Raw genomic sequence first — 14,930 nt, 5'->3', positions numbered from 1 at the left:
GGAGTAGAAGAAGGCAAGAGGAAAGAGAATGGGTTTCTGTTCGCCGTATTAAATAAATACATCTTGAACTATGGAGCTATAATGCCACCACAGGGTTCTGGTAACTCAACAAACCACCTCAGCTCTCCTCATGCCACAGACCCCTCAAATAAAATCACTGCCCCATAACTCTCCGTTCCCAATTTATTGTAGAAGTTGTAAAAATTCCACGGAGTTTTCCTTGGCTAGAAGAAGCCAGTAATCAAGCCTAGCTTTTGCTTTTTACAGCTGGTTTGAAACAAAAAGAACAAAATGAGTGCATCTGTCTCCTAAAATTATCATTGTCTGACTCTCACAGCACAGTTATAGCAGCATATTACAGGAATATTTAGGACTGAATAATGTATTTGGGGGGGGGGGCTGATTTTATGCCAAGATAACATTGTGGATATGGTTCTTATAGTGCATCTGGGCTAGAAAGCAGCGATTTAAGGCCAATGATCTGTTGTATGAGAAGAAAGTTAATTTCATGCCCGGTGTGGTGGGCAAGAAACATAAAAAGGTTGTCTACTCACTGCCAAAATCTGATCATCTTTTTTTGGCACACAATCACTTGCCCTGAAACATGTTTGCTCCACTGAACCACATGTCCTGGAAACTAGAGCCATGAATCGCCCCCTGCTGTTCCTCAGACGTTCTTGTTAACTGCTGGAAATGGACCACCTTGATCATCACTACAAAAGGTTTTCTCTCTCTCCTGCTGGTAATAGCTCACCTTACCTGATCACTCTTCTGCAGTTTCCACGGTATGCATCCGATTAAGTGAGCTGTAGCTCACGAAAGCTCATGCTCAAATAAATTGGTTAGTCTCTAAGGTGCCACAAGTCCTCCTTTTCTTTTTGCGAATACCGACTAACACGGCTGTTACTCTGAAACCTCTCGTTACAGTGTGTATCGTAACACCCATTGTTTCATGTTCTCTGTGTATATAAATCTCCCCACTGTATTTTCCACTGTGTGCATCCGATGAAGTGAGCTGTAGCTCACGAAAGCTTATGCTCAGATAAATTTGTTAGTCTCTAAGGTGCCACAAGTCCTCCTTTTCTTTTTATGAATACCTGTGTTATAGAAGGTTTCAGAGTAGCAGCCATGTTAGTCTATATTCGCAAAAAGAAAAGGAGTACTTGTGGCACCTTAGAGACTAACAAATTTATTTGAGCATTCGTGCCGCAAGTACTCCTTTTCTTTTTGTGTTATAGAAAATAGCTGCGCACTGCCTTGAACAGCTAAGAACTCCCAACTACCTTAATCCTCTGGCAATTGTGGAATACAGAGTGAGTTAGAAAATGCCTTTTTTTTTTTTTTTTTTTTTTTACTTCTGGGACTTGATAGCTCAAGAAAATCTCTTCCTGCAAATCTCAACATTGAGATCTAATACAGTCCAGCCCAGAAACAGAGGACACACCACATCTGGAGCAATACTTGGATGATTCTTTTTGAATATACTTGGCCAAATGTCACTCAGTTACAATACTGCAACTCCATTTGGCCCTCTCCATAAGGTAGGGGAGCACTTCTACTAATGCTCATAACATAACAGGGAGAGAAAAGGTTGGCGGGGGGGAAATCTTGATAGGCAACACATCTGCTTGCTCCTCAAACATAAGCATGGAACAAGCCTAGCAAAAACTCTATCCACATCATCAATTCATTGGCCTCCTAAGTGTGGATAAGGACAAAATTTGGCCCAAACACAAAGACACCCCCTCCCCCAATAAAACCCATGCACACATGCAGCTAACACTTTTGCATAAATTTTAAAAATAGCAATGACTGCTATGCTAAAATATTTACATGTATTTTAACAACAACCCAAGAATGGGACGGTGTGGATTTTACCACCTGAGAATTCACTGTTTCACATCATGCTATAATGTGGACGAATGGGCTTCATACCCACGGCTTGAGGGTCAAGCCCTCAATCTTCTCTGCACCAGTCCCTATGCCAGTCTGGATTAAGTCATTATGTCCACTAGATGTCTAGGAGGGAAAATATAGGACAGAAGGCCTAGTCAGAGGACAACAGCTCTCAGCACTTGCTATCTAAAGACTTTATATTACTTGAAGTAGAGAAATAGCACACTTCTCTTGCAAGACAGGGACTTTCAGGTTCCTTCTTCAAAAGCACTCCTCCAGCACAGATGATCATGGCTCTTAAAATACAGCAAGGCCTTTCAACACAGTATGAGCATAACCAAACAGCTGTAGGATGGGAGACCTTATTTTAGACCACGAACATGAATCTTTGTACTAACAGAGAGGAAAAACTCCAGTGGTTAAGGTGCTTAGGACTTGGGAGTTGTATGATCAACTCCCTGCTCCACCACAGACATTGCCTGACCTCGAGCAATTCATTTAGTATGTCTCAGTTCCCCATCTGTAAAATGGGGTAACCATACTTACTTTCCTGCCTCACAGTGGTGATGATGTACAATGAAGTGTGACTATACTAAAGAGTGTGAGGTGTTCCGATTCAACAGTAATGGGAATCATAAGTACAATCAATAAGATTATTTTTGTAGTGCTAACTCTGTGCCAATTATTATCTGAATAGAAAGCAAGATTTTGCTGAAAATGGAATCTGAAGTGTACATATTTTCCTAACAGATTATCAGAATATTTTTCTAAAACCAAAACACCATGCAGAGCTATACAGAGCTTCTTTGGAGCTGTGTAGTTACCCAAATTCTACAGGATTATACCCTGTTATCTAAAATTTATAGGTGAGTCAAGAATCCCTGGACAGGAAGTTTCACAAAGATGCTGCTTCAGAAGCCTTTATTTTTTTTCTTTTTTAAAACCACATCCAGGTTCTAAAGCATATCTTCAAGCTCTGCACTGGGAGGAAAGCAAACCAAAATGACGGGCTTGTTGCTCCAACCCTGTGGAAAATGATTGCGTCAGGATAGATGAAACTCAACAGGAAAAGAGGAAAAAATTGTGCAAACATCTAAGGAGAGACCTACTTTAAATATCTGAGATTCCCAGCACCCTTAGATTGATGCCTGAGAATCTGGTACAGTCTCAGCTGCTACAAAGAAAGAAAAGTGAATACCTTTTCTTGTAGGAAAGGGAAGATGCAAAATTCAGAAATTCCATTGTTGAAAACTGAAACATTCTTTTCAAAGGGATTCTTGTTCCTATAGCATGGACATGGAATGAGAACTCACGATTCAATAAAAGATTAAACAACCAAGACAATAAAATGTCTTATGATAGCAAATCAAACAGAAAGTAGGGAAAATACAGCGTGTGTGTGTGTGTGTAACAGAATTACCAAGTCACACAAACATCATTCTTCCTAAATTGCTGAAAGAGAAAGTTGTGCAATATTGCATCAATTTCTCAAATATTCTTGGCTTAGATCTCCAAGTAGGTATTTTTCCCCACCGAAGCAAGAATTGTGCTCCTTGGCTCGTTGACAGAACAGGATGCAATTGGCTAATGGTTCTCTTTTGCCTGTAACAATATTTTACCTCTAACTACCTCTAAATCTGCAGAGTAAAATAAACAATGGCTTTCAATCTCATACGTAAACTAGAAAACAGAATCACTGTGCAAACAAGAGAGTTGATTTACTGCCCATGCTCCACAGAACTGGAGAGTCCAATGGACACAATGAACCTTTTTATTGTCCCTGGTTGTTTCACCTATGAAGGTTTTCAGGCTGCTACTCAAACGAGCAGCTCAGACCCTGAGCTGTCAAAGTTCCAAATTAATTTGGTCTAATGTTTTAAAAAGCAATTTGATGGGAAGTGGGGGAGGGGGCAGGGTGAATGGAAAGTTATGAATATCACCAGAACAAATTAATTTGATGAAAGTGGGGGAAGAGCTGTTAAAAGCACAAGATAAACTTTCGAAAAACCAATGCAAACAGGCCAGATTATGCGCCTGGACCTCAGTACTCCCACTGAAACCAATGGTCGTGGCCATATACACGAAAGGGTAGTCTTTGGCTCTGTGTAGACTCACCCAAGGTGTGAGCTTGTCTTTAGACAAACGGCCATACATTGGTGACACTGAGGCCCGAAACTGGGCTTGTCCAATGTAAATAGGCAGCGTTCAGAACGAAGATTTAAATAACGGAGTATGTCTGACTTTAGGATACAACCTGCCACAACAGAACAGAAAGAAAACTTTCCAACAGAGAGAGAGAGAGAGAGAATAGGAGAGTGTATGGGATAGAAAACATGAAACAAGAACTACAGCCCAAACTGAGAGGCTGTCCAACATGCAGTCCAGGTTTAGAATTGGACTTGCTATTAATCTGTGTTATAAGATATGGAATCATTTCTAGAGTGGACAAAAACATTGTATATACCAGAGGTAATCAGAACTTTTTAAAAGACCTTTCCAAACCTTTCATTTGTTTTACTATCCAATAAAATAGCAGAGTCTGCATAAGGTTTAACAGTCATAAACGTTTCCTCATCTAAAATCAAGCCAAATCATGGTGAACACACATTATTGAACCCCCTCAATAGATAAATATCTGGTCTTTGTAAACAGCTTTCAGCTCAATACCACTTAAATCTATGATGCTCTCCCATTTGTGCTCAGCTACTACAAGTTAAACATTTCATAAAAATTCGACTACTTGCTCAGGGTCTGCTCCTGCTGTGCAGTGGAAAGTCAAGCACGGCATGTCTGCCTAACAGACTACTATACCTTGAGCACAGACACACGAATATCCTGGGTTCCATTAATCAGCAAAGCTAGTCACTTGCTGGGTAAAAAACAACACAAAAGAAAAAAGAAAAACAAGCCAACATGTTCCCTACTGAAGTGTGGGTTTTTCTGTTTGTTTGTTATGCAAACGAATCAATGATTCACTTACACAGGGAGAGCAACTAAACCTTCCCGCAGCCTGTTGTTCGCACTGGACTAAAGCCCAGTGGGATATCTTCTATGACTGCAGAAAAAAGAAAAGCGTGAGGTCATCGGATTTAATAGTCTGAAGCCTGGTCCCTGTTTTAACAAGAATAAAATCCTCCTACTGCAATATCCATAGGGTAGAAACACTAAGTAGGAATGAGGAGAGCTGAAACCGAAAGAAGTTTTGGCTGTTTACGTTGGCAGTCATTTCAAACTCGAATGGAAAATTTCAGCTCTGACTGCATCAGGGGTAGAACAAGTTATTAAGGAAAAAGGTATGGCATTTGAACCAAAAAAAAACCCCAAACACAAAAATGTACGTAGCTTATCCTTATTCGCGTGCTCTATGCTGCTGAAGCAAAGGCAACTTGGGAAATATTGCACCAGAACCAAACTGTGCATTAATAGCCCATCATTAGGGGAATATACTGTCCAAACAAAATATATTTCCTGTGGGAAAGGAGGACAGTGAGTAATACTGTCCATGCCACGCACACACAGTTAAATTTAGCTACTGGTGAAAATAAGTTATGTTATACTTTAACGTGAAAAAGCTGATGCAAGGCTAATCCATCATTTTATACTGAGGGAGTGAATAAACCCCTCACCTAAGTAATTATTCTGTTCCCTTTGTTAAAGGAACATCTACTATTTGAACAGATACAGTGAGAGAAAATCATTACCTTTAATTTGCTTACAGGTGGGCTGGACAAACATTACTTAGGCTGGTTTCAGAGGAACAGCCGTGTTAGTCTGTATTCGCAAAAAGAAAAGGAGTACTTGTGGCACCTTAGAGACTAACCAATTTATTTGAGCATGAGCTTACTTAGGCTGTTAGCTGATCTGCTTAATTACATACAGTACTGACTGTACAGAGGACAAATACCTCACCCATCTTAGTGCCTTAAATACAGTGACCTTTCTAAACTTCCACTGCTTTGCTGCAATACATTATAGCACTCTATTTTTTAGGAGCTACTGAGGAAGCCAATACTGTAGATTATGTAACCCTAGATTAAGCATTAATAAGGCAAGAATCAGATTGTTTATCTAAACCCCCAATCGGAAATTAAATAAAACTTCATGCTGGAAGCTCAAGCTACAGTCATTTTGGCCTGCTAATATTAACAGAGTACAGCTTATTCAGTCTCAGAGATAAGTCCTCACAGCACTCGATTTGGGCAGAGGGAATTTGCTGCCTGAAAAGCCAATATTTTGCCTAAAGAAAAGGATGATGCATAATCAGTTCTTTTGCACATATTTAATAGAATACATTTTTGGTCTAAAGGGAGGCAGTTGATTTTCAGGACTTTTTCATAAACACTGTATATTTCAGATGCAATAGCACCAGCCCTCAGGTATAACTTCTAGATTACCTTCTTTCTCTCTTATCTCTTGCTAACTGGCCAAGCCTAAAATCAAGATGCGAGTGGAGCTTCTATACCCAACGTGGAGACTCAGAGCAAGATTGCACTAAATACTGAACTCCTCCCTACAAAGCCTTAATGTCTTCTTTTCGTAACGTTCACTAAGGGCTTGTCTACACATGAAAGCTAATTCAGAATGTTGTAGAGTGTGAATTGAGAGTGGAATAGCTATTCCTAAATGATTCCCTGAGTACTTACTCTTATTCTAGAATAAGAGTGCCTTATTTCAAATTTGCTTAATTTAATTAAAAACTACACCAGACAAAGGCACTCTTATACCGGAATAAGAGGGTCTACAAATGCAGTTACTCAAGGATAGCTAGTCTGCTTTAAATTCATACCTTCCTCCCTTATTCCAAATCAATTTTCATGTGCAGACAAGCTCTAAGCAACTGTGAAAGGAGCTCTAGGCCTTCAGCCTGGCGGGTGAAGGCTGGACAGACAATTAGCTTCCTGTCATGATCAATGTACCAGCACTACAGGTGTTCTGGAAAAAAAACAAAAACAAAACAAAAAAAACCCAGTCATCCAAGGATCTCAAAGCACTTCCCAAAGATAAGGGTTGTTTTCATTTTAAAGCTGGGCATAAGAGGATGTGCAGTAGTCTCAATGGAAGTCCAGAGTTCTTACATCTTAAAGCAACTGTCCCTGAGTGAGTTACTCAAGGCCACTCAGCCAAGACAGGAACAGAACTCAGCTCTGACTCCCAGTGCCCAGCTCTAAATTTGACCAAGGTCCTTCCATGACAACACAACTCAGTGCTCTCTTTTCTTCCTGGTCCTGACTGGGAATTCTATCAAAGGAACGTTCTCAATTTCTGGTAAGCCAAACAGCAGAGTTGCCTGACCTGTTCCTCAACTCTAGTTCCTCGCTTGGAACAAGCAAGGATACCAGTGTGCTCACCTCACCTTCTTTCCATCTTTTTACCATTTGTACAGTGTGCTAAGTGTTTTAGAAAAACTTACAACCACCAGCTCCCAGCCCTGTAACTCCTACAGTCCATCTGTTTCAGGCCTATCACTATGGCATTTCATGTAGAATTCATCAGCTCAGGTAACTCAATGCTATCCACTGCGGAATGTGGAGTAAAATGAGGGTTACTAACATGGGACTTAGAGAATTTCAACTTTTTTTTTTTCTTTAAACTAAGGCCCAGACATGGAAAGCTTCTACTTAAAGCTTAAGCAACTGACCAAAGCTGCACATCGAAAGTCAAATTTTCAGCATAATTGGAGCCTGAATACCATTTTCAAAAGCAAGCCAGGCACTTGGGTGCCAACATCACTTTTGAAAATGGATCTAGGCATTTCTGAAAACGTCGTTCTTAAAACTATTAAGGGGAAAGGACCAACCAGGTTGGTAGCATGATCAAAAAATATACTTAATTCTGTCTCAGCGTGGTGGCATGGTCTCGAGGTCTCTTCCAGCCCCATATTTCTCCGATTCCCTGAAAATTAGTCTGACATAGTTTACATTTTGACCACCAGTGTATTAATGAGAAGAGGTATGAAAAACTATTCATGAGGGGATGGGGGGGGGGGGTGGCAGGAGTAGGATGGATACTAGCAAGGAAAGAGAAATATAAAGTTAGATGACAACCCAAAGCAAATTACAAAAATTATATTAAAACAAATTTACAGACAGGCCTTCTTCTCCGGGGTATTACATGGTTAACATTTACTGATCCAACTAAAGCTCCATAAACTTGTTAGCTTTCTTAATCAACTCCAGCATTCCCATTTCAGCAGGGGGCATGCTCAGATAAGAGCTAGCTTTAGTTCCTGTGTGTCTTGCTTATAAAAGCCTGAAGAGAATGCTAAAGCTATTTATGCACACGCCCACTGGGAACCTTCTCTCAGACATAATTGCTTTGAAATAAACTGGGAGTGTGAAGACCTAAAACACACAGCTTTGATATACGGTAAATATATTCTTTCATCAGGATATTTTCCTTGCTGGTTATTTGTTTAGAAGAAACTGTGTCACAGCTAAAATGCACAAATTGGCAAATACAAGATTTCCTTTAAAAGGCTATGATACATGGAGGGGGTGGGAGTGCAGGCAACTCTCAAGCAGAGAGTTCTCTAGTAGGCTTGTAGAAAGCAAAGCACAGTCGATATAGGACCTAATTCTCATCTGCACCCAGGCCAGAGTAAAGTAGAAATAAGTTATAGTTGCACCTATCTTAAGGCCCATTTAAACAGCAGTGTAAAGCAGACAATATAAATGAGAATCAAGTTCAGTCTTTAAACAAATTTTATTCTTCTACCGGATTCGTTAAAGCATAATTCTTGTAACACTGCAACAAGGATCTGTGCACGATCCGAGAGGTATCAGGCAGTAGTTCATGCGTGCGCACGCAGAAGGGGTTTATGCTATAAACTGAAGTAATATTAAGAAAGTTTGACTGTAAGTAGGTTTCTCAGTACATGATGACTGAGATTTATTTAACCGTTCAAAGAAGGCAGGGGATAACCTTTGTCCTCCTCTCCCAAGATATGAATGATTTACCTAGTGAGCTCTGATTAATTAGAAGTGCATATGATCTATAATCTTGTTTCCACTTAGGACAGGTCACCTCAGAAATAGCCCTGACTCCTTTTAAAATAGTTTTTGCAGACTTTGGGAGCAGCTCCCAAAGCTCTGTCTTGCCTATTTAGCCATATTTCAGAGCTATTCCTAGTGATAGTCTAGTGGCCAGAAATAGGAGAGAGAATAATTTAAGAGTTATTAGGAGCTTATTTCATATTGGAGGAGAATGGTGGCAGGCAAATAGTTTGGAGCCATTCTGATGAAAGAAAATAGCGGCAGATCTAATTCCATGGCCTTATAGTGTGGAAATTCTCCTTGTTCCACTCTAAAGGAAAAAGCAAACCTAAGGAGTCAAACATTAGCTAATACGGGTCTAATCCTGTGCTCCTTACTCAGGCAAAACTTCTATTGTGAACAAGGAGTGCAAGATTGAGCACTAAAAAAGCAGAAGCTAGACTTGTGGGCAAGAATAGGAAATGGAGATTAAACAATCTGTTGTAGGTCAAAGGTTACTTGTAGATCAGTTACCACTAGGGGCCAAAACAGCCTGCTCAATACCATCTTCTACACTCTACTTCAAATTGCTTCACCTTAATGCTTAATCTTCTCAGCACTAGAAGTTTAGGCCTAGCACAATAAAAATGTAATGCTTGAACAGTGATAGCCTGTATCAAATTTCACATAGCTTGCGACTTCACAGAACTTTTAGGGAGGGCACAAGGTCTGAGAAATTCAAGTTCAAAAGCAAACGACAAATTGTACAGCACTGGAAAGTAGGGTCAGAAATATGTCCCCAGTTTGCCTTACTTCAATGTGTCTTTTCTTTGATCTACAGGGGGAAAAAATCCTTTTGCAGAGAAAGAATGCATTTTATTTTTAAAAATACATTTACGTGTACATGTAGCTGAAATGGACTTTTTTTTAAAGTAGTATTCAATAATCAAGTACTTTCCTAGCAACAAAATGCACTTCTAATCTAAAAGCCAATCTCTCCTAAAAACATTTCTGTGGAGTTATTCTGAAGAATAATGAAGGAAGAACTGCTTAAGTTGATTATATCCTGGATTTGTTAAATGTTGCTAAGTATTGTCCAATTTCCTTCAAAGATGTCATCTCTCTACAAACCACCTTCACTCATAAAAAAATGCATAAAAATATTAAAGTAAAGTCTATTTGCTCTTGGTGCAGTAACTAATATTTCCTAACATTACAAATAACACTGGTATATTAATCCACAGACAAGACTCTCTAACATAAACCTTTCACTCTCCCTTTCTGTTTGATTCATTGACAGTATTAACGTTTTGCCCATGAGATTGTGATGTAACAATATAATGTCACAAAGACATACCTCAGGAAGGTAGGAAGGAAACATCTTAGCATCCTTAGATGATTTAAAAAAAACCCACACACTATTACAATTATTTTTTCCACTCAACATTAAAGTTTCACACAAAATAGATTATTTAATAGTCACCTCCATCCAATGATGTTTAAATAAATATTTTCAACAGCATCACATTAATATGAATGCCACTTCTCACCCAGCAAAATAAGCTCTGCAACTCCATTTTCACTTCACTTGTCCCTAAATACAGGGCAATAGTGAAGACTGCTTTCCAATACCATTCTACAAGTAGTTAAATGACACCTGCAGCATGGAAACCGAAGCTTCTAGAGAGGCTTGGCAATCAGGGCTAATGGAAAAACTAAGTAGATTCCCAGAGCTTCCCAAACCCTTTAAAGTACAGCACTCTTCCTCACCTACCTCCCTTCTTCAATGCTTACCAGTGTTTTTCGTAGAATTTGACAATTATGTAGTTGTATTAAGGTCAAAAAAGTAAAATTCCTTAATTCAATTCGGAAAGAAAAATCTTACATTTGCTGTCCAAACGTAAAAGCAGACAGCACACACCTCATTCTTCCAGATTCAATCAGATTTTATTTTGATTTAGGCTTTTGTTAATTACCCACTGCCATTTGAGCTTAAGTTGATGACATAAATGAATTATCCCATGATAATGTCTATATTTAAAAACAGATTTGGGATTCATAAATACCTTCCCAACCCCCTATGACTTCCTCCAATAACAACAAGACTATTTTATATCTTTCATACACAATGCTTAAAAATTGCCCTTAGGAAAAAAACACAGTAGCGTTTGTCAGCGGGGGATTTCTCTTCCATACATTTGAGCCAGACACTCAATCGAGGGTTAAAAGGAAACTGTTTCATAACATCAAATGGTGAGAAGCAGCAGAGGGAGGGAAAAAGGCAAGTTACATAAAAGTCCAATTGTACTTACGGTCTCCTTATTGGGCAGTAACTCCTTTCGGATCCTGAAGAAGTTCTTGCCGTACTGTCTCAGCCCTTTAATGAAGCGTTTCTGTGTAAGAAGATAACACACACAGAGTGTCAGCAGAGCAAAACAAACAAACAAACAAAAAATCTTTTTAATCAGCGTAACAACTGTTCTCCTCTTAGGGACTGCTGATAAAAAGAGAAAAATGTGCACACATACAACAACTGAAACCATCAAAAAGGGGAAGTCTTCGAAAAGCCCCCTAAAAATTCAGATGGACTTAGAATTGAACCACAAACTTCAAATATTTGGAGCTAACAAAAAATTGCTCTGCTGTTGGTCCAAAATGATCCCAGTTAGCGATCGTTCAAGGGTTGGAGAAACAGCCAGCTCCTCTCCACACCAAAAAACCCACACACACAAAAAATCAGCAAGATCTATTTACATCTAAGGGAGGGTGAGAATCACACCGACAAGGAGGAAAGAAGAATATGTAACGTTATGATTTTTTTTTAAAGTGACTCTCCAACTGGGTGACGAAAAGGTTAAAAGTCCTTGCACGGGCACCCGCACCCCCACACCCAAAAAGATCCACGCTACTTTGGTAGGAATAAAGGCAAAAAGCTTCCAAATAAATCCCTTCAAGAGGGAAAAATATCGCAGCTTCTTATCTCCCCCCCCCTTTTTTTTTTAAAGAACAGTTCACGTTTGGTTTCAAATCCAAGGCAGCAAGAGACTTTCTTCTTTCACTTTGCAATAATCCACTTGGAGAGGAGAAAGTTCCCCCCTCCCCGGGGCTTCTCCTTTGGGGGTGGGTTTTGTTTGCAATTTCCTCGGGTTCAGACACCCCCTACAAATAACAGCGGAGACTGTTCAATCCAGATCGGGGTGGGGCGAGCTTGAAACCAGCCGTACAAGTCCCTTCCCGGCTCTGAAACGCGCCCCATTGCAAGCCGGAGCCCAAGTGGTGAATTCTTGCTCGAGCTCGCCTGGGAGCTCGGCGAGCTTGCCGCGAGCTCTACACTAAAAAAAAAAAAAAAAAAAAAGCCACCGCAAACCCCAGCACCCCAAAGCAGATCGTCTTCTGCGCTCCCCCCCCCCCCCCCGCGCAAAGCCCAGTTCGTGCCAGGCGAGGAGGAGAGGGCAGAGACCTGGATCCGTCTCCGGCAGCCCCAGATGAACGCTGCTCAGGTGCCATGCAGCGCCTCTCCGCAGGCGGGCGGCTGCAGCGATCCGAGCGCGGAGCTCGCGTGTCACTCCGGGCCTCTGACACTACAAAGCGGGAGGAGGCAGCGGGCGGCAGCCGCGAGACATGTGATCTCCGCCGGGCTGTGCGGCTCGGCAAGAGAGCCGCGGGTGCGCTGCAAAAGGCGGCCTGGATCGCCCTGGAATGAGCCCAGCACGCTGGGCTGGGGGCGGGCAGCGATCCACCGAGCGCCCGGCGTCCTGCCCACCGCCCGGCTACAGGGCCAGCGGGCACGGGCAGCATCCGCACGGGTGGCTTTGACCACAAGGTGAGCGGCCAGCTTTAGAGGGAGGGGGTTGAAGCCCCCCCAAAAGGAGACTGACTGTACAATTCTGCTCCTGAAGCAGCGCTCTGTGTAAACGCGAAAGCTTGTCTCTCTCCCCAGCGGACGCTGGTCCGATAAAAGATACCACCGCACCCACCTTGTCTCTAATATCCTGGAACCCACAGGGCGACAACATGCATAGAATTCTGCTCCTGTCATGAGCAAAGCAGGGGTCCGAGGGGAAAATCTGGGAACGGATTAAGAGCTAAATCCTTAAACAAACACTAAAGGCCTAACAGAGTGTGTTTGGGGAGGTATTTTCCTCTGCGAATGGGCTTGGTGGGCCAGGAACTACAATTCTTTGCAGAGGTAGTGATTTTTTCTTTTATGTTTTTATTTTAAAGCAAAGAGGTGAACCAAGTAAGCATCTCCTACCACCTAAATGTTGTATAGCTTCCCAGCCACTGCAATCTGTTTTCCCCTTGCTTTGATGAATATTTTTCTGTGGTTTATACAGCTAGTAAAGTTTGACTCATTTAGCAGCTTAGGCTATAGCTCAGGGACCTTTTTGTGGCTTCCCCTTCCCCAGATTAATCTATCTATCTATTCCCTGACTCTAAACACTCAATAACTTCCCAACCAGGGAATATATTCTTCCTCTCCGGTGTTATTTCCCTATGGTTTGCATCCTCATTTGTTAAATATATTATGACATGCTATTTACCTTGGCCTGCAGCTTTGGGACTTGTGGCTTCCATTCCTAGCCACCCCCAAAGAATTTCACAAATAAATCAGTGCAAAAGGAACATAGCTAAATAATTGGTGACTGGATTGTTAAAGGGGCCTGAACTGAGCTTCCTTTTCTGCAGGCATAAGAATACAGGCACAACTAATCATGAGCACAAAGTTCTACATCAAAAAACTGGGTGACACTAAAAAGCTGGATCCTAATGTGTATACTCTATGGGGGGAATTAAATTAACTCCCAGAAAAGTGCAACGTGATTTAAATCAGCTTTCATCTCAATACACTATCAGCCAAATCTTCATGTGAGCACCCAGCCCAAGAAGCTGGGCTAAGTGCTGGCAAATGGGCAAAGTGTCCCCCACACCATGGAGTGGGTGAGGAACTATCCCACAGAAACTAGTTCAGCCCATTGAAATATCCCTCCATGCCTCTTTTGGGCTCCCACCATAAGGTGGAGGATCCATACAGCAGTGGATCTTCTGTACCCTGCACCTCTCTTCAGTGAGCTGCTGTGCAGGCAGCCCCTGTGGAATTAACCACACAAATCCCTTGCTTCCTTGGCAGTAGAACTGTTTTGGTTCAACGGTCGGGGAACCCTTCTGTGGTGCGTAGGCAGGAATTATCTATCACAGATTTGCACGTTGAGGCGGGACTCCCATCCAAGAGTTGAATTACTCACACCCATTTACTTCTTTTAAACCACTGGATCAAGTCTCCAAATGGCGGCACAAGAGAACAGTAGAAGTGCCAGGGACAGGAGTAATAAAAGCACTCAGGATCCTCAGCAAGGAATCTTGACTATAAGGAAGACACCTGCCTTTACCCATCAGACTTTAGACAAGAACACCTCTACTATGTAATGAGGACTGGTGCAGTGTGTAACTCTGAGCCAGTGAGTCTCAACCCACGGCCCAATCAGCACACCGCTGTAGTTCATATGACATCCTCAGAGCCATACAGTACTGAATGCGGTTCACCTAACACATTGTGGGCCACATATGCAGCCCACAATGGCAAACAGCTTGCGAACCACTGCTCTGAGCACTACTCATACTGGTGGTTCTCATTGCTTCAGTGTCAGTTAATCAGGGGCACTTCACACTGTTGTCAGAGAAGCCGTTATCCCCCACCACCATGAACACATTCCTCACATTATGTGCTTCTACTGCAGAGAAAGATGGCAGCCGTAATGGGAGGACTTTAATGCCCAAACGCCAGCTCCATATATCCCACAGTGCACTGCGATGTACCTATACAACTAGCAGCACAGGATGAAAATCAGCCAAATCAAGAAGTATGTGCCAGCATGTAACCCAAAGCGCTTCACAACTCTTAACAAAAAACACTCAGTATGGCTCTGGGCTGGAAGGTGTTTAGTTTTCTTAACATCACTGTCACCATGCATTGCATTATAGGCACTATGCATTTGCAGCATCAGGTAACCGAGTATATGGGAAATTTCAATATAAATAATTTCACAGAAATATTAGTGTGAA

At 41.6% G+C, this 14,930-nt stretch overlaps 1 protein-coding gene across 15 annotated transcripts in view; it reads right to left on the bottom strand.

Moving 5' to 3' along the window:
* RERE (arginine-glutamic acid dipeptide repeats) overlaps positions 1-14,930 on the bottom strand; it is a 402,477-nt gene that overhangs the window by 67,464 nt on the left and 320,083 nt on the right. For all 15 annotated transcript variants that reach the window (XM_073316831.1, XM_073316829.1, XM_073316839.1 and 12 more), the window contains one exon: positions 11,180-11,260. In XM_073316831.1, the coding sequence (XP_073172932.1) occupies positions 11,180-11,260 (81 nt within the window). The remainder of the gene's footprint in view (positions 1-11,179; positions 11,261-14,930) is intronic.

This window comes from Lepidochelys kempii, chromosome 18 (genome assembly GCF_965140265.1).
Source record: "Lepidochelys kempii isolate rLepKem1 chromosome 18, rLepKem1.hap2, whole genome shotgun sequence".
NCBI lineage: Eukaryota > Metazoa > Chordata > Testudines > Cheloniidae > Lepidochelys > Lepidochelys kempii.
This window is presented reverse-complemented; position numbering and strand designations above follow the sequence as displayed.